The 23,152-nt window shown below is 45.2% G+C and overlaps 1 protein-coding gene across 3 annotated transcripts in view; it reads left to right on the forward strand.

The window, feature by feature from the left end:
• Nucleotides 1-2,305: 2,305 nt before the first annotated feature.
• nlgn2b (neuroligin 2b) overlaps nucleotides 2,306-23,152 on the forward strand; it is a 40,764-nt gene continuing 19,917 nt past the window's right edge. For 2 of the 3 annotated variants that reach the window (XM_057053936.1, XM_057053938.1), the window contains exons 1-3: nucleotides 2,306-3,112; nucleotides 14,154-14,876; nucleotides 21,312-21,362. In XM_057053936.1, coding sequence (XP_056909916.1) covers nucleotides 14,372-14,876; nucleotides 21,312-21,362 — 556 coding nt within the window. In that variant the 5' untranslated portion in view covers nucleotides 2,306-3,112; nucleotides 14,154-14,371. The remainder of the gene's footprint in view (nucleotides 3,113-14,153; nucleotides 14,877-21,311; nucleotides 21,363-23,152) is intronic. The other variant, XM_057053937.1, reaches the window with a different exon arrangement.

Here is a 23,152-nt window from a genome sequence, read left to right on the forward strand (position 1 = left end):
TTAAACCAACTGATAGACTGAAAAATAAGCTGATGCTTTCCAGCAGCTCCACTGTTCCTCACATTCACTGAGGTTTATTCACTTTCAGGGACAAATCACATTGTATTTTCTTTTGACAAAGATATTCTTTTGAAAATCAGTATGGATGGCATTGAATTACAGTACAGCCGAACACATGTATGCCTGTATGTGGAATGCTGCTGTCCTTTCAATGTGCAGTTTTGGAACACAATAACAGAATCATTCTTCCAGATGAACTTACCTTTCAATAGAAGAGGATGCAATTGGAAAACCGTCCAGTAGTGTTTGAAATGGGAAGGACCACAATGACAATATGTATTCCTTTCAAAACTGCAACTTTTAAAGGTCATAGTGAAGTAACTTATGTCGACCTGAATTATTTCCTCTTTGAATACAGGAGCCTCCATGAATACAAATAGCATCCCTCCCCCCCTTCTCCCTCCCTCCCTCCCCCCTCCCATTTTGTCTTGCACTGCAGTATCGCTCTCTCCCCGGTAGAGGGAGCTGTTCTCCACTGGCTAAACATTGAACATTGCGACTTCATGGACGCTGAAGTGGGAACGTGAGTGCAGAACTGTTTGTCAATCAGTCTCTCTTTTCTGTGACTGATTAAATGATCTTTGCTCTTTCACAAACAGAGATTAGGCTGGTTTTTAAAGAAGACAAAATATTGACTTCATGTAATCTGGCGTTATTTGAATTTGATAAAGCTCGGTTGGGTTTCAGTGTTATACAACTGTTGAAGACCCAAGGTTATTTCAAAATACTGAAAAGCATCATTGAGGTTTTGAGTAGAAATTGGGGGAAAAAATGTGAATAAGTGAATTCTCACGATTCTACATATTTTACACAAACAGCCACATTGCATTATAAAAACAGATCATTTGTCAACTTACACAATAACAGGTTAATTATAATCAGTGTGTGTAAAATGAAGTTCCATCCAATGTCACACGCTTCGGTCAAATTCTAGCGCTACAATTTTTATTTTTTTTTCACTTGAAAAAACACAAATCCAACAATGATTCTTCAATCCTGCTAACAAGCAGGCAGGCAGACGAGTGCAGATGAAAACAGGATGAATATTTTATGCACACATGCACACATTTTTCTTTTATGGAGGGCCGAGACGATTCCATCAGGTTGGCCTATTTCTCCAGCTGATGAAGCCAGTGAACATTTCTGAGTCACAGAAGAAGAAGGGAAGTGGATCACAACCCTTCACTGGACATTTGATGATTCGGTGATGAATCTTTTATCATCACCAGTCATTTGAATCGCAGCAAACCAAATAGAAGATGAAATATTTACTCTATATCAAGAGAATCAGAATGAGAGTGACTTACGCATTGTCATTTGGGTGTGATGAGATCAATTTTGGAACTAATTCCTTTGGCAGAGTGAATTTAAAACACTGCTGACCTACATATCTGCATGAGTCGTTGGTGATATTTCCAGACGGGTTCACTGTCGGCCGCAAGGTCGAGTGAAGATCCAAATTTAATGTGATCCGAAAATATGCAGGTTGAAAAACCTGACTGAACAACAAAGGCTTTCTATGGATTCACAAGGTTCCAAAGCAGTTGGAGCCCATGTGATTGTCATAATGGGTCAAGGATGAATATCGAAACGCAGAAGCAAAACGTGGTCATATTTTAACCATTTCAGGAGCAATTACTTTTTTCAGTATGTGAAGCAGCACATGTGAGGCCCTGATACCAGATATGCGCCACACATTTACGTTCACTTTGATTGATTTTTGTGTAGCTATCGCCCCCGTCAGCCAATAGCTCGTTTTTGCCTCCCTCTAACGGCCAGATCAGTTACTGCGCCTTTAAATCAGAGCGTCGTGGGAACATCTCAGTTTTTCCTCTTGTAATTTCTATATCACCCATTTATCACTTTAAATACACTTATTGGAAACGCAGCTCCCTTGTTAAGTGTGACAATAAATAAAGTGACTATCTTAAATTCTGCAGCAGCTTTCCCTAGTACAGTTTTATCGCCTATTTAAGAAAGGTTACAGCTGACGTCAGTTCAATGCAAATCCCCCTTAAAACAATGGCAAAATAAATATCTTTATTGCGTTTCAGAATGATTTACACAATAATCTCCACCTGTTCAATGTCGCGCTTCCTCATCGTGACAAGAAACTGGTGAGACTGAGATATTGGAAGTGGCGTCCTCTAAGTAAGAGAGACGATGAAACCGCACCGAGAGAAAGAGAGAGAGGGGGAGAGAGCGCTAAAAAGGGATAGAGAGACAGGGAGAGAGAGAGAGAGAGAGAGAGGGAGAGAGAGAGACAGACGCTGAAGCCGCGCTGGAGCTGTGGGATCTTGATCAGCGCAAGCGTCGGGCTTCGAAGTCATACCACTACCTTCTTATATTAAACCATTTGTCATTGTTTTAAAGCAAATGGTGGCTTAACAGAGTATCGGACCGGTGTGTCGTAGCCCGAGCCTCTACTTTCAGTTTAGAACATCGGTGAAACCAAACCAGAGCACCACGCAAGCGCGCAGCGAACAGATTGGACGCCAGATTTTTTTTGGCGAGGTGTCTTCACTTCACGTTTTAAGTCCAACAGTCTGTGTTTTTGGAGGCCACCTCGGCTCCGAGAGGCAGATACTGTGGAATATTCTGAAAATGGACAAATGGGGAAAATAGGACAGACTACGGCGTTGACTTTTGAAGCGACGCGCAGAGTCTTGACGCTATAGCGTTACGCATTTATTAGCTGCTTTTTCCTCCCATCCCCGCTCATTTTCAACATCATCAAAGTAAAATATAATCTGTGTGAGGATCAGAGCTGGGTGTTGTCAGAGAGGAATGAGCGGAGGGGGGTGCAGCATGAGGTGTGCTCTTTTTGGAGAAGCCGGAGCAAGACAGACGCCGAAAAGGTGTACCGATGTGCGAACGCCTGCGACGCGCTACCCTCCTGAGAAATAAACGCGTTCAGAGAAGAAATGGCCTAGTTCTATCAGCATCTGCAAGCCGGCAGAGGACAGAAAAGAAGAATCGTGTTTCGATGGACGGGCCATCATCATCGTCATCATCATCATAATTCTGGGGCTGGCGGCGTCGAGTCTTTTAGGTAAGCTGAACGATCGCATCACCCCCAGAACGTGACTGAAGGCTGTCTGTCTGTCTGCCTGCCTGCCTGCCTGTCTGCCTGTCTGTTTAGCTGTCTCTCTGCCAGGGCTCGGATGTGAGCGCAGTTTGTACGCGTTGGTGACTTTGCACGTTGCGCACATTTGATCCCATTGGCGCACAATTGGGGGCTGAGATGGGTCTAAATCCCTTCGCCCGTTGCTACAGCACGCGTTTGGTTCCAGCAGGAGCCTTCGATCGGCCTCGCCTGTTGATAAGCTGTCACATCTTGACGGTTCAGTTTGCGCATCCGCGCCGTCCGCGTTCTGGTTCCAACCTTGTTGCTGCTAATGAGGTGAAATTCATGAGACTCACTTGGAATCAGCCCGTCGAGCCTGTCAGTCACACTCACTCAGATGGGCCCTAATGGGGTCCCGATCTCATTGTTGCTGAATGTTTAGACAGTTTTTCCCCCCCCACAGCGCATTAGTGACTGTGGATACACGCTTTAATTATCGGACACACACCTTTTAATTACACACACCGCTGCTGTGCTGCAATGGAAGTTACCTCAAACAGAGTCTGTGACAGGCCTTGAACTCAAAAGACGTCCTCCACACACACACACACACACACACACACACACACACACACACACACACACACACACACACACACACACACACACAGGTTTGTGAATTAAATGCACACAGTCCGATGATCCAGGGAGAGCTCCATTAATATTCAGCGCAGGTTGTGCAGAGCTCAGTTAATGGCAGACAACAGGACCTCTGTTCTGACAGGTCATGGGTGAGACATGGTAGCCTATATGTCCATTTTATTTTTTTAGCTCCAATAAATGTAATTCCCCCCCGCCGACGGCCCATGCAGCTACCAAGGGGGTGACATTTCGACCCCCTCAGAGAACCAATGAAGCCATTTTGTGGACTTTTATAGAATTCAGTATTAGCTGTGCTCATCTACCGCTGGAGCGACCGAGACCGCTTCCCCCGGCACTTCTCCTCATCGTATTTTTGGAACATTTGAAACGTTCATTTGCCTTTGATGATCTAATCCTGAAATTCTGCCTGGTTACTCGCGGGTGGAGGGTTTAACGGTAAACTGTAGTAACGGATGACGATGTGCGGCGACACCTACAATAATCAACCAAAATAACTCTTACGTAACAGAAATATGTGGACGGCAGCGTTTTTAATCTGAGGAAACAAGATTCGGGGACTGCTGTCGTCTCCAGTATGCTGGTTCTAATAAACTCCAGTTCAGGCCCAGTAAAGCCAGTTTGGAGGAGAGCTGCTGTTGTTTGTTTTTGGGTGAAGATAAGTGGATTAAGGGGGAAAATGAATGAATCAGAGCCTTAATGGATTTGACGACAGCGGACTCGTGTTTAAAATGGGTTTATTCTCACTGTCCCATGACGCAAAATTGGCTGAGTTGTGAGGTCAAAGGCCGTTGGGTGCATTCAAGGGCTGCGGGTAGGTCTAAAAACGGCATTTCCCAACCAGATTTCAACACCTGACCTCATTATTCATCCGTCCTTTTGTGCTATTGAACTGATGGAACAGCATCATTTCCATTGCTGCAGCCTTGGTTCTTCTGCAGTGCCTTCAGATGCAGCGTCCCAGCGCTCAGTAACTTCAGCTGGGTTCATTGACCTGCACCCGTTCAGGACCCGCTCCTGTTTTTTCCCCGATTCTTGTATCACTAGTGATACTAGCCACTAGTGAAGGTTCTGCTGGATCTGCTTACAGAAAGTTGTCTGGTGTTTTCTAAAGTCCTGGAGTTGAATGATTCAGAATCAGTAATATTCCAGGGGGCTGCTGTATCGCACCGTCAACGAGTGGTCCCACGGTTTCTACAGTTATCTCAGAGAAAAGAGCTAAACAGACAACACAATCAGCCCAGAACTCTGGGCCATATTGCCATATTGAAAGCAGATTGGAGCTGGCAGCTGCTGCCGTCTTTTGCCAGCTTCGTTTTCCAGCTGAGCGTCCTGACAGTCAGGAGCTCCAGTCGCAGGTTAATCGCGTTAGATTCTACGCAGAGATGGTCGGAGAGAACAAAGGTTAATACGAATCCAGCTCGCAGCCATGTCACAACCACGGAGGAGAAAGGCACAGGAGTTTGACCTGACCTATTATCTGTAGAGCCGGAACAAACGTCTGTTCAAATGCCATGGCAACCGTCCTCGGTAACCTATCCTTGGAATAATAACAACAAGCAAAAGAGATGAGCCACATTAATTGGCAGCATGTCCTGTGAAGCACTAAAAGTACTCCACACCAAACCCCATTAAAAACGACTGGAAATTGAATAAGTCATTTGTCAGCAATGGAGACGAGCAGAACTGGTGACCTTCACAAAATGGCAAAGTTCCTCCCTTCGGTTTCATCAGACATGATCCATTAAGCAGCTTTTTTCCCTGTTTTTAGTTTTTTTCAAGCTGTCATTCAAAGATGATGAGCGAAGTAATATAATATATAATATAAGATATAATGCTGTAAAATACAGGATTTATGGACAAGCTGGCGCCGCCCACGGGAAGGAAACCTGGTAAAATGGTAGCTGGTCGTCTGGTCAGTTTCCACTAGTTCTGACAAACGTTGGAACAAATATGGAATGTGATGCTGAAGAGGAGAAACCTCTTTTAAATTCCCCATCAGATGAATGAGAATGTTCTTCGTCTCAGTATGGAAGCCTGTTCAGACCAATAAGCTTTGACCTTTAACCTTAATATTTGTCTCCTGGAATGGTTTAATGGTTTTGTAAACCCTGGATCCATTACAGTGATCACGCATGAACTCAGTTACGTTGCCGGGTTCTCCCAGATGTGGTAAAACACAGCTGGAAGTTCATAAATATCACATCCGATTATTTGTTCGTACACAATATCAGATTTCTCACAATACTTCTCCCCCTTTTTAACGACCCCCAAACTCCCTCATCTATAACTCAAGTTACAGCCGTTGAAAGTGGTCCAACCTGATCGCCTTCAAACGGATGTGGGAGGAGCTTGTTGCCCTCTGAGACGCCGCCCACGCTAATGCCGCCGGTTCCCCGGTTAAACTGGCGGAAGTGTGTTTTCCGTCAGCGAAGAAGGCCGGGATGGATTTAGAACTTTCCCATTCATCTGAACACTTGAACCTGGCCGAAAGAGAGGTCAGTAGGAGCTGAGATTTTATAGCGCGCAGCTGATTTCCCAGCTTTGCTGAGGACCTGCTGTACAAAATGTCAGGCGGCCCAGTCCGACACATCAAAGGGGTTTAAGGCGATTCGCGCTTCTGCAAATAGATGTGGAAAAGGACTTTGTAGAGGAAGGCTCTGAGGGTGCTTGGGGGGTGCGCGCTGCCTTCAGACAGGAGCGGTGTCGCCAATGATCACAGGAGGGAGAGGGTGAGCCTCTCAGATGATCCGGACACCCTGATTACCTTCTTTTTAATCTGATAGGATCTGATTGGTCTGATACCGATCAGCTGGTGGCGTGCAGGAAGCCAGCGTCCCGCCAGAGTCAACACGATGCTCCGTTTTACTGCAGATGGGACTCAGTTTATGTGTCAGGTTTCATCAGGATGATTATTTCATTAAAGAGGATTAAAACCAGGACCTCCACAGCTGGGATACGTCTAAAAACAACACCAAAGTTTTGGGAGCTGTAAGGCTTCGCCGACATGTCTTCCCCCTCCGTTTATCCAGCTGACCTCACTGCGGTGGCGTAAGGGTACAGGAAACGTTAATAACTTGGGCAGGATACGGATCATCCAGTCCAGGAGGTCTCAGGGCTCCTTCGCTAAGTTAGCGTATGCGGCGCCACTGCCCATCTGTCAGGGTGCACTTCCCTCCGAACGTGGCAGTCGTCTTAAGGCGGCGTTAAATTTTCAGCAGGCGTTTGATGTCGAGGCAGCGACAACGGCCCCGCGACGTTGACTACGTCTGTTTACTGAAGCGATTCACGATCCCGGGTTTAGGAATCCCTCAGCCAAACGGAGTCGGTGTTCTGCCCCTTTCCTGACTGACCGACTGCGCCGCCACCAGACGACTTGTAGACGACTGCAGATGGATGAATAATTCAAACCCTCCAAATGTGCAAGTCTCCTGAACGTGCATGTTAAAGGCCTATGGTGTACCTGAAGGCTCCACGGGGACCCAGAGGGGACCCCTGCGCTGTACCCTGACAGGCGCTCTGCCACAAATGTGAACGAACAGGCTGTGGCGCTTGTGATTGGTCGCCTTGGTTGCTAAATATGTTTCCTCCTACACATTTAATTTCCTGCTACTTGTAAGAAATAGGGTCCAGCTTGAGGAGAGACCGATCCAACACATCCAGAAATATGGGCACTTGCACATACGGTACACGAGGCCCTTCTTGGAAACCTTTGAGGAGTATAAAAAAGCGTTTCATTCAGCCCTCATGAGCGTGTTTGACTCACGTCCTCGTGTATCGATGCTGCTCATTTGCCCAAACGACGTCGGTGGAAACTTCGGCAACAAACTCCTCGTCTTCTCAATTATCTGCAAAAGATGCCAGGATGTCGCGCATCCAGAACTTAGAGGAAATGGTCATCGTGTCATTAAAGGGGAAAACGTGAACGCGGGTTAGCTTAGCGCTTCAGAATATTTGAATTATTCGTTGGGCATTGATGGACTCAGCGCTGCCTGCTGGATCTATACAGAGAGACGCGCTGAAACAGAAGAGGCAAAGGGAACAGGGCTGGTGTAATCAAATCAAACACAACTGCAAGCATCTGCCCTCCGAAGGCTAAAATTAATCAGGTTTCAATTTCCACTTCCCCAAACAATTCTTTTAACCCAGCGGAGCTCAGTCCTTTCAGCTCTCATGCATTAAATGTATTATTTTGGACTATTAAACATTAACATATTTACGATACAACAGCGGCAGAGTCTGGACATCACAAAGAGATCTAGCTTGCATTTGTCTGCGGCTAATTTGAAATCCAAACCCACCGCGCTAACAACGGAGGTGGCGCACGTGTCACGATTAGGGGTCACAATTAGGGTTCGTTGGCCCACCGCCGCCGCGGCCGTACGAGCCACGCGGGCCGAGACAGAAGCAGGAGACAGAGCGAGAAAAGACAATGAAACAACACACAATGCATAATGCAGATAAAGGTGGCCCCAAATGAAACCCACCTCATTCACAGAGAGATGAAACTCTATTGATAGTGACGGAGGAGGGGGGGGGGATCAGTAGATCAAACACAAGTGACTCATTGGCTACTCAGGCTAAAATCCTGCCGACAGGAATAAAGCGCTGAATGAGTTGATCGCAGCTGAAGCCGACGCTCCGTCTATCATCCAGCAGGCTGCTGTGGTGTTTCTGGACACGTGGAGCAGCTATCCCCATTATTGTTATTATTTATGAAGAATTGCCCCTTGTTGCCTTTAATTACTCTATATTAGAGCTGGTTGAAGCTACTTCTGCTTTCTGTCCAGCTTTTCTGTCAACATCAGTCGGTGGATAATGAGTGCATTTTCACTTTTGGCTGAGCTCGGACTGAGGGTAACCAACTGTGACACATTCAGATATAAGTAGATATAAATCAATTAAAAGAAATTCATTTACCGCGGAATACTTAATTTACTGTTTATTACCGAGTTTATTCTTCTCCTATTCAGAACTCTCAGTGTAGGAAAAAAGAAAGAAAACAAAACCCCAGAGCATCTAACTTTTTTTTTGTAATACCGGACAAAGCAAGTGTATTTTTTTAATCCTTATCTGCCAATTAAACAGGTGCAGATTGTAGAGAGGATATTACAGGATGAGGTCATCCCCATCCTCGTACCTCCAGACCCCGCTTTCACCTCCGTTAAAGGTTGCCTCTCCTTGTTCCCCCTTTGGTTTCAGCTCCAGCTTACGACACAAGTCACATGTTGTAAAATCAGAAACGCTGTCTCTGAATTGTAATAAGATTTAGCATCTTCATTTACACACTGGCACAATAAGGTGAGTGCAGCCGCAGCAGCAGCAACAGCAGAGAGCTGTCAGATATTCAGCAGTTCCAGCAGTTTCATTGTAATTTATGCATGATTTCATGATTTTAATATTGTCACATTATTGGTGATATGTTACATGGAGCGTGCCCATGGCTTCTATTTCATGTCCGTTCCAGATGTCCTCCAAATGAAGGGAGAGTGATCTGTTTTGTCAGCTGGATGTGGGCTGTCACAGTCGCTAACGAATTAGCCAGACTCAGGCGTCCCCGCTGACATGTTCATAACGCATCCACGTCAGGCGCCTGCGTCCGCAGTATTAGCCGTGGCGTACCATCAGCTCTACAGTATGATGTAAACCGGTGTCACGGATTTTTCAGTGATCACATTCAAAGTGGGCTGCAGGAGGCTGTGGCCTGTGGCTACACTCAGACTTTACAGTTTCCTGTCAGCCCGGAATCCTGGGGCTCTTTTGAGTCTCTTTCAGACTTGAGTCAAGAATAAAGCTGATTGCAGTTTTTGCTAGGGGGGCTTAGCATTGAACGTGCCTGCCTTAGGAACATAAGCTAGTTAATTCAATGTTATCCTGTAAATCTCCTTTTAAATTGCATGCCTCTAGACATACTTTCATGTATTGTCTTCATCTCCACAGTTGCCTTCTATTTCCTTTTTTCCCCCCATCTTAATTGTACATTTGATTATCATGATATGATCATCAGCATTGTGATTATTATTAGATTTAATTTTTTTTGCAGCGCGGCCTCGTGAGCGAGCTAACTTGGCTAAGTTGCCATTTTATTCTCAAATTAGCTGCGAGCTTGAGGCAAAGCAGCTGTCACACTGCTTTCAGACTGCGTTCAGCCCAAAGACACCTATACACACGCTAACACAGCTAGCATTTCACCTTGATCACTGCTAATTAGCGTGTCACCAGACTGCATGCTACATTATGACACATTCTCCCACTCCCAACTAGCAAGCACAAGCAGATAAATAAAAAGCAACAGTCTCCTACGGGGAGCGGCATTCATCTGCAACAAATTCCTCGTGTCCCTCGTCAGCAGTTGTCGAGATAACTTAGTCTGTGCACTGGCAAGGAGATAAAAGGTGTTTCCATGTGATCTACAGGTGTTAAAAGGAAAGAACAGTGGCGACCAGCAGCTACATATTGACTTTCTGGTGGAGCATTGACAGGAGACCTTTTGTCTCGCATCTATCTGCTCTGGCCGCCTGCTGCTTTATGATCCCTGCTGCTGCTTTAATAACCTGCACCGATGCTTCATTAAGACCCCTTTAATTGACTTCCATGCGTTTGCTTACAAAGCATTTCTAATCCTAACTTGTGTTTTTGTGTCCTTGATTATGAGTGTGAATGCTGCGCTGTGAAGGACGAGCGTAAGCGTTTTGGCGAAGCCGTGATTCTGCGTTTGTTTGGACACGACTGAAGAGAGTTTTGTTTACAGAATCCATTCTCAGCCTTCATCGGCCCCCACAGTACAGTCAGGGAGCCCCCATGAATTTCGAAGTTCTTACCTTTTATTTTCTCACGCGCATTAGCATAATGTAGCTTTGAACACAGTAGAAGCGGATGGAAACTTGCTTCAAACATCAGTTTGATCAAACTGCCATTGAATAATTACAACGTAATGGTTTCTCCCCAGAGCGACATCAATGTATTCAAAAATGAACAGTCATCCAGTGAGAGCACAGCAAGCCGGCTCAGCTCATTTCACAGTGCGCTGATGGTTAATCACTGAGAACAGTGGGGACGGCGACTGCTTCATGCCAGATATTTAGGATTACAATCCACAAGTGAACTATTCCCCATTAAATGCCATTGGTGCATTTGGTTCTCGGTGCAGAAAGACCAGAGGTTCAGATCCCCTCGCGGTCTTCAGTATCATCATTAACGTACATTTGCGCTTTACGTGAAATTGACAGCATGACGTGGCTTCCTGTTTGTTAAAGCTGTTGCTTTTACACACACAGCGAATTCTCTGGAAGCACCAAATGGTGCAGGACAGAGCAGAAACATGCCTAAACCAAAACGTCACGTCCAGAGTCCCAGAGGCTCTCGTCTCCTGACGGCCTGGATGCCTATATTTGCAACCCTATATACCATATAAGTATGTGATGTACGTTCTCCTCGGGGTCCTGGAGACGGTGATTTAAAGACACTGATGATTTCAGAAGATCTGATCTAATTGCTGTAGTTCCTGATATAAAGTCTGGCTGTTTACAAGCCTTGTCAGTCTTTTTTGGAATGTTTATTCGCTGTTGGACACTTGATCAATCAACTGGACAGTTTTGATGTCGCCACCTCGAGTAAATTTAGAAACTGGGCTCTAAAATTAACCGGGAGATGTTTATTTCAGCCGACTTGTCGGGTCTGAGACCAAATGAATCGCAAATGATTCTAATTGACTAGATGAGGTGGAAGCTTTCCTGCCAGGACCCGGTTTTTAAAAGGAATGAAAGCCAGTGGGGCAGGCAGTATCCTAGAACTCTGACATCACACGGTGCTCCTACCAGGAGTCGGACATTCTTCACTCATATTCACTTCCTGTGTAACTCCATATCATCCCGGCCTGTTGGCTGGGCCCACTGATGCCATCCGGCACGTCTCCTCCTGACTGACACTCAAAACAAACTAGTTGTGTTTCTGATTCCATTTAAAACTCCGGGGGCCTCTAATCAGCCACTTAGATCAAAAGCGGTAGAAGGCATCTTCCCTAACTAGCAGACATCTTTGCGGAGTGCAGGTGGACCCCTGTGGCCCCCACATATAAACTAGACTGTGTGGCACCTGCATGATTTGATCTGAAGAAGCTGCTACTTGGAAAAAGGTGAAGGTGCCTGTTGGCTCCTCAGCCTGAATTTGGTTTGAATTTGGTTTCAAAATCATGTCCTATACCCTTATTAGTGCACTATCTAGGGTGCACACTGTTGCTTGAGGTGTCTGAATACTTGCTGTACCCGAGTTAATGGACTTGCGGTATCCCATAATGCACTGCGAGCATATGTATTGGAGTATCGGTACAATCACGGAAGGTTTCCTTTATATTTATATATTATTCCATAGCTTTAAGGACAATAGTGGTGAATAACAGATGGCCAAGTTCAGTCAACACTTGTTCAGCCTCGCTAAACTTAGATGCTGACTAGCTGAGGAGAACAGCTGGGCAGCCAAAATGTGCATGTAGTACTTAAGTTAGGTGCTGAAAGAAAGGAGCTGAATTCCCAAGTGAAGCTTTTCCAACAATATCCTGCAACTATCAGGAAACTGTTCTGTTTTCCTTAACGGACCCATAAACGGGCCCCACTGGAGGGGTATTACCTTCTCAATCAGCCTAAGCTGACAGGACTGCCTATTAAACACACCAAGCAATGGCCTCAATCAGCCAGGTGATTTGTGTGTCCATCGGCGCCGTTTTATGCGGGGAAAGATGCACGCTCGGCGCCACTTCACCTCACGGATGGTTGACTTTAACAGATGCTGTGGATATTAGCGCGGCTGTTTGCGGGTCACGTGTGAGAGGGTGAGGAGAGCCCAGGTTCTGCTCGCTGTGGAGCCTTCACGTGCAACGCCCGATGCCTCGTTGGATTTCACACGTGTGTGCGCGCTCATGCAGCAACGTTCTACATAACAACTGCCAACAGGCTGCGAACAAACGCCTTACGGACACCTTTACGCTATCCTAGCCAGCAATTGGCATCCTGCTGCCTTCATGCATGGGAATGTTTTGCATGCTGAATAGGCTCCGACCTTGGCACGCCGCTGGATGTGACATCTGATTTACTGACAGAACATAATCATATACGGTGGTTTCACATTCAAAATGCATATCTAAATAGTTTAAGGGGACATAATGAGCACTGACGGGTGTTGGGTGTATGTCAGCAATCCTCCACAACATGTGTCTGATGCGATATTCTGCATGAGGTGTTTTGTCTCATTGCACGCTCTGAAAAGCAGTTAAGGTCCAGCTAAATCCCGCTGAGACACAAGTCAAGTGTTGATAATCCTATCTGATGATAAAAGCTCTTCCAATGCTAAGCTAAACTAGCTCGGTTTGTTCCCGAGTTGATCCCGATGAACGCCATTTGCGTCGCAGACTCTGGCTCTCCTTTAATGTTGCTGTCATCTCTGCTGTATACCGCAGGACTGGGGCACGGGGATGAAGCCGCATTCAGCTAAGAGTTAACCCCACATAAAGCCTTTATCACACCTAAACGGCCGCGTCTCTCAAAGCCACAGCGAGATAAGAAGTGCCCATTCATCTGTAATGATGTGGAAGCAAGAAGCAAGTGTACTGAGGGGAGACAGGAACGTGTAACTGACACAGTGTCGGTGACTTTAAAGCTACAAGGCCAACTGACTCGTAACCCTTGCATCCATGTAAACAGCTTTTTATTTGATTGGCGTCAGTTTCTCTGAATTTTATTTTGCACAGGGTCATCCGCGCGACCACATATTTTAGCTAGAGAATTCTACTTTTAGATCCTTCTTACCTTTATACATTACGCCTTCTTGGTAGTTTTGGGATTCTATGGGTTATCTGAGTTCCTTTGTGATGAGGCCATCATAAAAGCAGCTCTCAAGCGTCTTGTTCACACATGAAATATGCAAAGAAAGCCCCAAGCCATCTGGTTTGGCAAATATAAAACACAAAATATCACTTTTGGTGCAATTTTGTAACTGTAAATCTAGATAGCATGAGAAGAGCGTACCACTGCTAATCAAATGCACTTCTTTTTAGTCATGCTATTCACTCACGATGCTAATTACAATTAGCATTGTGAGTGGTATTACCAGGCAGTAAATCGTCTGCTGGAGCTCATTCCTTTTGTACGCCAGACAGCACAGACTCTGACAGCACAGAGCCTGAGATTATTCATGACCTCACTTTTGAATGCAGAACGCAGAACTAAACTGCTTTCAGTGATTCCAACTCAAGTGAATATCTGCACGATCTGTGTCTCATGTTGTCTCTTTTTTTCCTTCAAAAATCAACCAAAATTCTCCATGTGTCTTTTGACCTTTGCTCATAAATAACCTGCACGTCTGTGTCTTCTAGGTGCTATTTGCTGACTGCAGCTCTGGACCAATCAGGAGTTCTGCAGGGGAAGGTGGACGCAACCATAGAATCTACCTGATAATGTTACCTCGACCTCGTCATGTCACCACAGGAAAACAGTTAACTGTCCCTGTCCACAAATCCTCCTTTTGCCTTTCTTTACCATCACCCACTCAGTTTGTGATCCTTTCCCTCGACCCCGTTCAAGCCCTCTTGTTATGACTAAAACAGCGTTTATTTTGGACATGATTTTTCCTCTAAATGCTGTGAGCCACCAAGGCTACGGTGGGAAGCGTCATTCTCAGATCGCCAACTGCTGTCTGCAGTTACTGTTGGGACTAGTGCTCCACCTCACCCTTTCCTCGTGTCAACGGGTCGACCTTAAACACCCCATAGTATCCACGGTCTATGGAAAGGTCCGCGGCATCAGGAGGGAGCTCAACAATGAGATCTTGGCCCCCGTGGAACAATATTTAGGAGTGCCGTACGCCACGGCGCCCATCGGAGAGCGCCGTTTCCAGCCCCCAGAGGCTCCAGGCTCATGGCAGGAGATCCGCAACGCCACTCAGTTTGCATCAGTCTGCCCTCAAAACGTGCACGGGGTTTTGCCAGAAATCATGCTGCCTGTGTGGTTCACAGACAACCTGGACGCCGCCGCCACTTTTGTCCAGAACCAGAGCGAGGACTGCCTTTATCTCAACATCTACGTCCCCACTGAAGACGGTGAGTGTCTCTACTCTTCAAGTGGGTCCAAAAACACTTTATGTGTTATCTCTAACAGAAATATCAACATAATGGTCCTCTTATGTGTGAAAATAGCCATGAAAATGTTAATTGCTACACTTCAATCGGATTTTTTTTGTTTGCAAAATGGGTGAAAACAGTTTTATTTTATCGGTTTTTAATAACCACTTTTCTCTTTAATAGGGTTGTTTGTCAGTGGTTCAGCCATAGAGATTATTCAGTCACGTGCTTTTGGATGTCACTAATTGGTCAACGAGTACACAGAACTAGCCTTGTGGAGGTGAAGGCACCAGGACATGTGAAGTAACCTGGTAGGCAGCGTCGTCCCTGTAAACACGTTTCTAATAACTCCGCTGCCTTATTTAGACAGCTATGTGCAGGCCAGTGACGCAGTTTAGCCTCAATCTTTCCCTCTTGAGCTGTGAATCGACCAGATGTTGCTGTGGTTGCTGTGACGTGTGCAGAAATCCTTAAATACCTCCAACGTGGTCACTGGTCAGTGACACCACTGGATCAACCTCAAAACCGTCAGTGTTCCGATTTATTGATTGAGAAGCGTTTCCCCGAGGCCTGGAAGAAATATTCAACGTGGACGAACGCGGCGCAGGACACAGACGGGCAGACGAAGGGGGGGTAAATAATCTCACCTCTGCTGGGGACCATATATGTCACGAAACGCCGTGGGGATGATGTCGAGTGTCCCGTGTCCCACGGGAGATGTGTGTAAATGAGTGAGACTGATTTTGCATGTCGGCCCGTTTGCTTGTCAGAATCTGTCACTTATCGTCAGGGGTCAGTGCTTACACAAGGCTGATGGCGTCCCGAAGGATGTGTTTCGCCGTCTGTGTGAGACAGAGAAGCAGAGACCAAAGCGCTGCGGCGTGCCCCTGAAATCAAACCCGACGCAGATGCCGGACTGCAAAGAATTTGTTCAGCGCTGGATTTGGGGCCAGCTGAGAGGTGCCAGAAGAATTTGGCAATGATATTGAGTTCAAATAAACACAGACACTTTGTGAGGACTCTCATTAAAATACCTCGTTCACATCTTTCACTAATCGTAATGCTACCAATAAATGCCCAACTCTAACCCCATTAACCTGAACCAAGTCCCTTAACCTCAGAACCAAGTCTTAAGCCACAAACTGCCTTTCCAAGTTGTGAAGACCTGACAAAAATGTCCTCACTTTGCTCACGAAATGCTCATCTTGAAGCTCATTATGTTGCACCTACTAAAGTTCGCACACACACACGATATATTGTTCAGTTCTCATCACTGAAACAGGATGAGATATTTCAAGCAAAATGGATACGATTCCACAGAAGAAGTCAAATGCAACGCAAACATTTACGCTGGCACGCAACAGTCGGGGCACCCACCACTTCCTGTTAATGTGACCAGTCGAGCGAGCACAAGATGATCTCTGAGATGACACATCCATTTGGAGAAGCCATCCTCTTTTCAATTGCCAACAGATGGTGGTGTGTTTTCTTTCAGTATTTGTTGGAATTTTATTAAATCCATTCTTCCCCCACCCTTCAAATGTTTCCCGGTGCCGTGGGCTGCAATATATCATCAACGCATGATGGAGCCACCCCCGATTGGACAGGGGTTGGAAAGGGGTTCTTAGAACTTGTGCCCATTGATCAAGAGTTGTATTTAATCCTGGTCGGTCTACAGGACTTGTTCCCTAAATGCATCAGGCTCATCTCGATGTTCTTCAGCAAACTTCAGGTGCTGGATTTAGGGTTGAGGACGCAGGAGGAATGTTCTACTGACGACTCTTCCATTAAGGCTATCCTCGTGATCCAGGGTTAACAGTGCACCAGAATTTCAGATTCAGACAAATTTTCTAGGAGGTCTTTTGCTATCAAATGGACATTCTGATTTGATTTCTACCAATCCTGTGAGCAGTTCTCTCATGTTTTTCATGGTCTTCCAGACCATATCTTGACCTCCACCGTTCCTGGTATCTGACATATCTTAACTCTGAACTGGGCAGATGGTTACCTGTAAACACTTGGCTATTTCCTTTAAGCCTTGAGGTCTAGCCTTTAGGCTCCCCCAACATTTCCATGCCAAGGCAAGTCAAGCAAGGAGAGTCTTTCTACATGCTAGCGTGCTGAATACTGCCTCATTATTGTGAATCATGCCAATATTTGACAGCATAACTGCACATCCCATGTTTTCCCGATAAGCATGCAGTGCCAATTTTACGGTTATTCTCCTATTGAAGGAAGGATATGAATATGGTGATTCATCTTGTACGAGGCCAAAGTCTTTATGTGGTTCAGACATTGGCCTTGTACCAACCCATAAGGAACAACAGCAATGTAAACATGAGTTCAATCAAAGTGTTTTTCCCTAAAAACCACAGCCCAGTTCCAGTATTCTCCAGCAGTCAGGTTTCCGATTAAGCCTAAGAGTGTTCCAAGTGGCTTGGACACAATTTGGGAAGCAGTGTTTTGTCTGCCACCATCAAGAGATGAGAAGGAGTGACCTCAGGGAGTCAAATTGGCCATGAATCTGATTAGATCACTATCTTTCCATCTGGGGTAAAAAGGTGCGAGGAAAAAAGCCCTTCTTCTTCCTGTCATTAAAGGAATAGAGGGGTTGGGGTGCGGCCGTGCCAGCTCGTCCTCGTACTTCTGCCAACTGATGTCACTGTTTAAGCAAAGAATAAACCCTCAAAGCTTCAACATATTGTCAGCAGAAATAGAAACAAAGCTTTATATTTAAACTTCATCTTCCCTCATTGCTAGTTAGCAGCATGAGATTAGCATCCTGTCAGATGCTGTTCTGTATATTCTCATTGATTTTATTTACCTTTCATTATGTGTTTATTAGCGCCTCCCTCGCTGTCCTGCTCCCTCCTTGCTAACTTATTTTCTACTCACAGTGTTGGATGTGAATTGGATACATATTGGAGGTTTATTTTGAATCTGGCCACGTTGTGCTTGTGAGGCGCACTTGCATCCCTGCCCTCACATCATCATGCACCGTACGACTGTAGTCTGATCACAAAAATGACATTGATTATTTAGCTAACAGGAGCTAATGGCAGTGTGTCGATCAACACTATGACCTTGACCTTGTCCCGCAGTTCACTTTCACTCAAAATAGCAACTGGGGGGAGGAAGAAATTAAATAGCAGGAGGCAAATCATAACCGCTGGGCCTGCAAATAAATAAATAAATAAATAAACATTTTAGAACCGTCAGAGATGCCAGCACTCCGATGTCAGCTATTGTAGCCTGTACTTATAGTGTCTGCTCCACCATGAGAAGATATTAGTCCCACGTTTTGCTGCACTTGGTGGCATCCACGACAGAAGTAGGTGGTTCAAAATGAATTGTAAGCACCAAAGTGTAAACGTCCACTTCTTGACCAGTTTGATCTGATTAGAAAATTGGAAGTCCTTTTTCTAAACCTCCATCTGGCCGTGAAATTTTATTGTGAAATTGTATAATGACAAATAAAGCATATTCTGTTCTGTTCTAAATTTCCCCATCTTCTCCCTCAAACCAAAAGATTCTCCCCGACCTTGGCATTATTCCTTGGATGGAGGAAAAATCCCAGCTCTTTTCTTTTTGCATCCTCAGATTCCCCCCTGCTCTTGCCCTGAAAGCATCCCTTCCTCTCCTCCCATCTTTATTCAGATGGCAGGAGAAGCAGTCAGTGTTCTGAATACAAAGGAGTTTCGTGTCCTTTCTCACCAATCCTCCATGTAGCCCGCTGCCGCTTCAAAATAAAGTCCGGAGAAACACAATCTAACACTTCTCCTGGCTGTGTGGTCAGACTTAAGCACAGTTCCACTGTGCTCCTGAGCCAAGAGTGTAAAATCATTCAGGTTTATGGCTGTGAGAGCAGCCATTTACTGTGCTCTTTATTAAAAACCATATTTCAGGAGGCAGGGCGTTGGAGGAGAGGATGCAGCAGTAAAAGAGTGAGACAGCAGAATAGAACCACACGTGTCGGGAGATGCTGCCTGGACGAAGGACGATGAATCTAAGCCGTGTCTGACACCTTGTCAAGCAGACAAGCCACCGTAGACATGACATACTGCAGCTTCATCTTGTTTAATGCGCTGAGGAAATACAGAGGGACCGCAGACAGCTTGCGCCGCGCTCACTGGCTCACTGAACCGAAATGAAGCGCTGCTGACTGAGAGATGGAGATGCACAGGTCAAACAGTGCTAGGACAATCCATGAAGAGCGGCGCTGCGTAGGCTACCGGGTTTCACTGATCACTGATCCTTCACGTCGTGTGATGCTCACCCTATGGGCATTATACACCAAGGCAGAGGAGATTGATGACTTTTAACCCTGAAATGTTCTCTTGGGTGATTCTTTCATATGTAATCCTTTGTATTTGTTTTTTTTTTAGCTTAGTCACATTGCTAATAATATTAGTTTCTGGACAAACGGTCCCTCAATGTTACATGTACATGTTTGTGCTGTGGTCCAAAGACTGTGCGCACCAAATATGGTCTTCCATTTGCTACACTTTAGTCAGAGTCTCTGAGGTTGTGATGGCCTTTAATTTTTTATCGTCATGTTTTAGCCTCTCCTAGGCTTGTTTCCTTTTTTACGATATATGTTCAGCTCAGTCATCCGTGCTGACTTCCTGACGTACACTTTGGTGTTATGAGTCTCTGGTTCTGGTTGCCTCTGGACATGCCCTCCATATGAAGGTTTAACTTTTTGGTCCAACTGTTCTGAGTGTTCCAGTCCACATTAAATGATAAATAAAGACTACAGCTCATCTACAGGTTGGTTTTGACTGTATTCAACTAATCTGTCAGTTAATATAACCACGTTAGAACATTAACGTTGCCAAGATGCAGCCATCAACATGACTACAGACAACACTGAATGAGTCTGTGTTCTCTTAGAAACTGGGATACAACTTTACTGCTTTTGATAGTGTTAAAGGTTTCTCAGAGAGATGCAGTAGTCAGGCATAAGTGTGTGCATGTATGCTGGTGTGTGTGCAGGCCTGTCCACAAATATCAGTTAGCTATATCTTCCAAAAACGAATGAAATCATCAATTCTCCATTAAGCGTTGAGGTGTGGTTTCAGAGTGGTGCTAAGTACTGTGGAAGTGCTGACCAGACACCGGATTAATGTGCTGTTTTCCATTACTGGCCGCTCTAATTGTTTGCTCTGTAGCCCAGTCCCAACCACTGTACCATCTCTGTCCGCGGCAGGAAGCACTGTCTGGATCAGGCGTCTGAGCGGGTACTCATATGCACCAAAATACGTTCAGCATCGATCTTATTTCCACTTAGAAGATAAACATTTCGTATGAGGAAGCCATTTTCATATTAAGAGATGGGAGAAAACTCTGCCGGCATCCGGTGGTGCCTTGTCTCTCCTCTGTGGCCATTTGGTCGTCTGATCTACTGCTGTCCTACGGAGTGATAGAAGCGCGTCAGCATCATGCTGGCAGGTTGATGAATCCCTTGGCAACCAAATGTAGACTTTTTTTTAATGTATAAGAGGCTGAGCTCTCCATTAGTTTGCAGAAAGCGTTCAGCAGGGTGTCTATAAGGAGGATGACGACAGTTGAAAAGGGCATTGTTAGCATGCTCTGTGTGGCACACGGACGTGTAATGCATGAACGTGACCGTGTTTTAATGGCTTCCCGCTCGTGTGTGGACAATGACTGAGAATGCCAGAAGACAGCCTGGTAATTGTGGACTGATGGAACGCTCCTCTGACAGAAGCCAAGAGGAAAAAAAATAATGGATTCCCTATTGGTTAAGATGTTACTGAGACTGGGCCGGTGTGTTAGTGATAAATGCTGGTTACTGGCCACGTCCGAAAGAGACTTTAACTGCCTGTTTAAGTCCGTCTCCTCTGCAATTTTGCTCAGATGGATGCTGTCACGCCGACTTCACAGGTGGAACAAAACGAAATAACGAAAACCAAAGATGCCGATGACTAACATGGCGTTAACCCGAGGACACATTGATCCGCTGGATGAAGGTCTCGGTCTCACTGCTTTATCTCTGCATGTTGTAGGACTGATAATTGTGACACTTTTTCCTGACCGAAGAGTGATGGCTTGATCCTGCTGATTGATTTTTCTTCACAGAGCAGCGGTGTGTCATGACTGATTGGGAGAGGGGTCGAGGAGAGGTGGCCCCTCGGGTCATATATGTGGCAGTGCATCACTAAATCCTCAGTAGTTAAAACAGACGAGTTTTGGGGGCGCGCATGTGTGAGAGTTTTGGTGTGTATGTGTGTAATCCTTGTCAATATTTGCTGTACACAGCCACTGAATCAAAGACAAAGTCTGATCTTTTGCTGTTTTTCCCTCTTCTAATCTCTCTGTGTTCCCTGCAAATGCAATCCAATTTGAATTTTGTCTTTTGTCTCTCCAACCCCCCCAACCCGCCCTCCTCCCCAGGTCCGCTGACAAAAAAACAAGAGTCTACAATGAACCGACCAAAGGATGAAGGTATTTTAATTGCAAACCATTTTTCCCCCCCTGATCGTGCTCTGCTCTACTTTTCAAATTCTGTGGGGCTTGTGTTTATATCTGTGTGTGATCATCTACTAAGCTGCTTTCTGAACTCATTACATGTTAATAGCATCTTTCTCCTGAGCACAGACTCAAATCATTCTTCCTGACTCTGCCTGGATCTACATTAGGCTCTCATCCCCTCACCGATTGATCAATGTTAGACCAATTGTCCCACTCCATTAGTTCCTGCCTTTTTTTTATCAGCACGTATAGTCTGTCTTCATATTTTTATCAGTTTTTGCTCTTTTGTCATAATGTGGAGATGTTCTCATTACTGTTTACTGACATCGCTCAAATCTGTGTTGGTGTGCATGAGATATGAAAACGTGCGCAGTTGGTGTGTTTTCTGATGCATTTGTAAGCCTGAGCCTCGATATAGGTGCTATTTTGCGACTATGTGTGTGGCTTTTATATTTTAGGCTGGGGGGCACTCGCTTGTATTTGTGTATCGAATTCTCTTTCCCTCGCTTTTCTAATTACCTCGGTTTAAAAAGAGACAGATGTAGCTAATCCAATTGTGTGGTTTCTTAACGGTGAAGACAGGAGGAAGGATTCACGCAGGATTACCTGGAAGAGGAGCGGAATGATAGAATCGAGATGAAAGGAAAAGAAAAGCCGAGCGCCGTCAGAGCACAGGGGAGGGCAACGAGGGGGAAAAGTAGGGGAAAATAGTCCTAATGAAGACGAGTGCATGATGAAATGACATTTAGAGAGAGTTGATAGAGAGAGGGAGGTGTAGAAAAAAAGGACATTGTGAGTGTGGATGAGTAGCAGACTGATGGAGCTTGACATTTATGTGGACAGCTGATGGAGCTGGACAGGATCGGCCAGGCTGAATTTCTGATATAATTGCTCAGGTATGGATCGGAGACTGAGGGTTCCCAGATAAAAAAAATACTCCCATCAGCATCTTGATCCTCTGAAAATCATTTGTGAGGAGCTGTGAGATATTTCTCTGACTTCCATGTGCTCCAATATTGATTCTTGTATCAGTCTGGTCATACAAAAGACGGGTGCTGCAAAATAAGACATTACTCTGACAACAATCGAAGGCTAGTTTCAGAAGATGGTGTGAATCAAGTGTTTGGGGGAGGGAGGGGTGACAAAGCGCTCCTTGTTGATCCATAGGCCTCAGACATGGGCTGAGGGAGCTGCACCCCATGACCCTGCACGCCTGTTCATGCTAGTGATTGTGCTAAACCTCACCCTGCTGCTGCCACGGTTCTCTTTTCTTTTTGTTGTTTTAAATGGGTGAGAGAAAAATGTGTTCTGTCTTTTCATTGGCTAATGTGACAAATAATGAAATCATAAATCCCATAATATCAAATAAATATTGGTTTGTCCTTAATACGCATTTATCTACAGCTTAAAGAATAGGTTCTGCTATAGTTCTTGGGTAAAAATGGTGAACCATGTAAGTGCTAAAGATTAAAATCGGCTTTAGGAGCATGATCATTATGTCAAAACAAGTTATATAAAGGTTTAAGTGACTCAAGAAGAGGCTGTCTGGAAATGTCTGAAAATTCTACTTAACTTGCTCATCATTTTTTGTTTTTTAAAGAATATGTCACTGTAGAGACTCAAGACAGAAACTGAAAAGTAGCAGAAACTCCTATATTTACCATGCTCTGAATAAGTAATCTGTTCTGATGTGGAATAAGAATTCTGTCAAATTTGAGGGCATTGTGGATTTAAAATGTTGTCAGTAAGTGCTATGCTAAATG

The sequence above is a fragment of the Takifugu flavidus genome, chromosome 14, assembly GCF_003711565.1.
Source record: "Takifugu flavidus isolate HTHZ2018 chromosome 14, ASM371156v2, whole genome shotgun sequence".
Classification (NCBI taxonomy): Eukaryota; Metazoa; Chordata; class Actinopteri; order Tetraodontiformes; family Tetraodontidae; genus Takifugu; species Takifugu flavidus.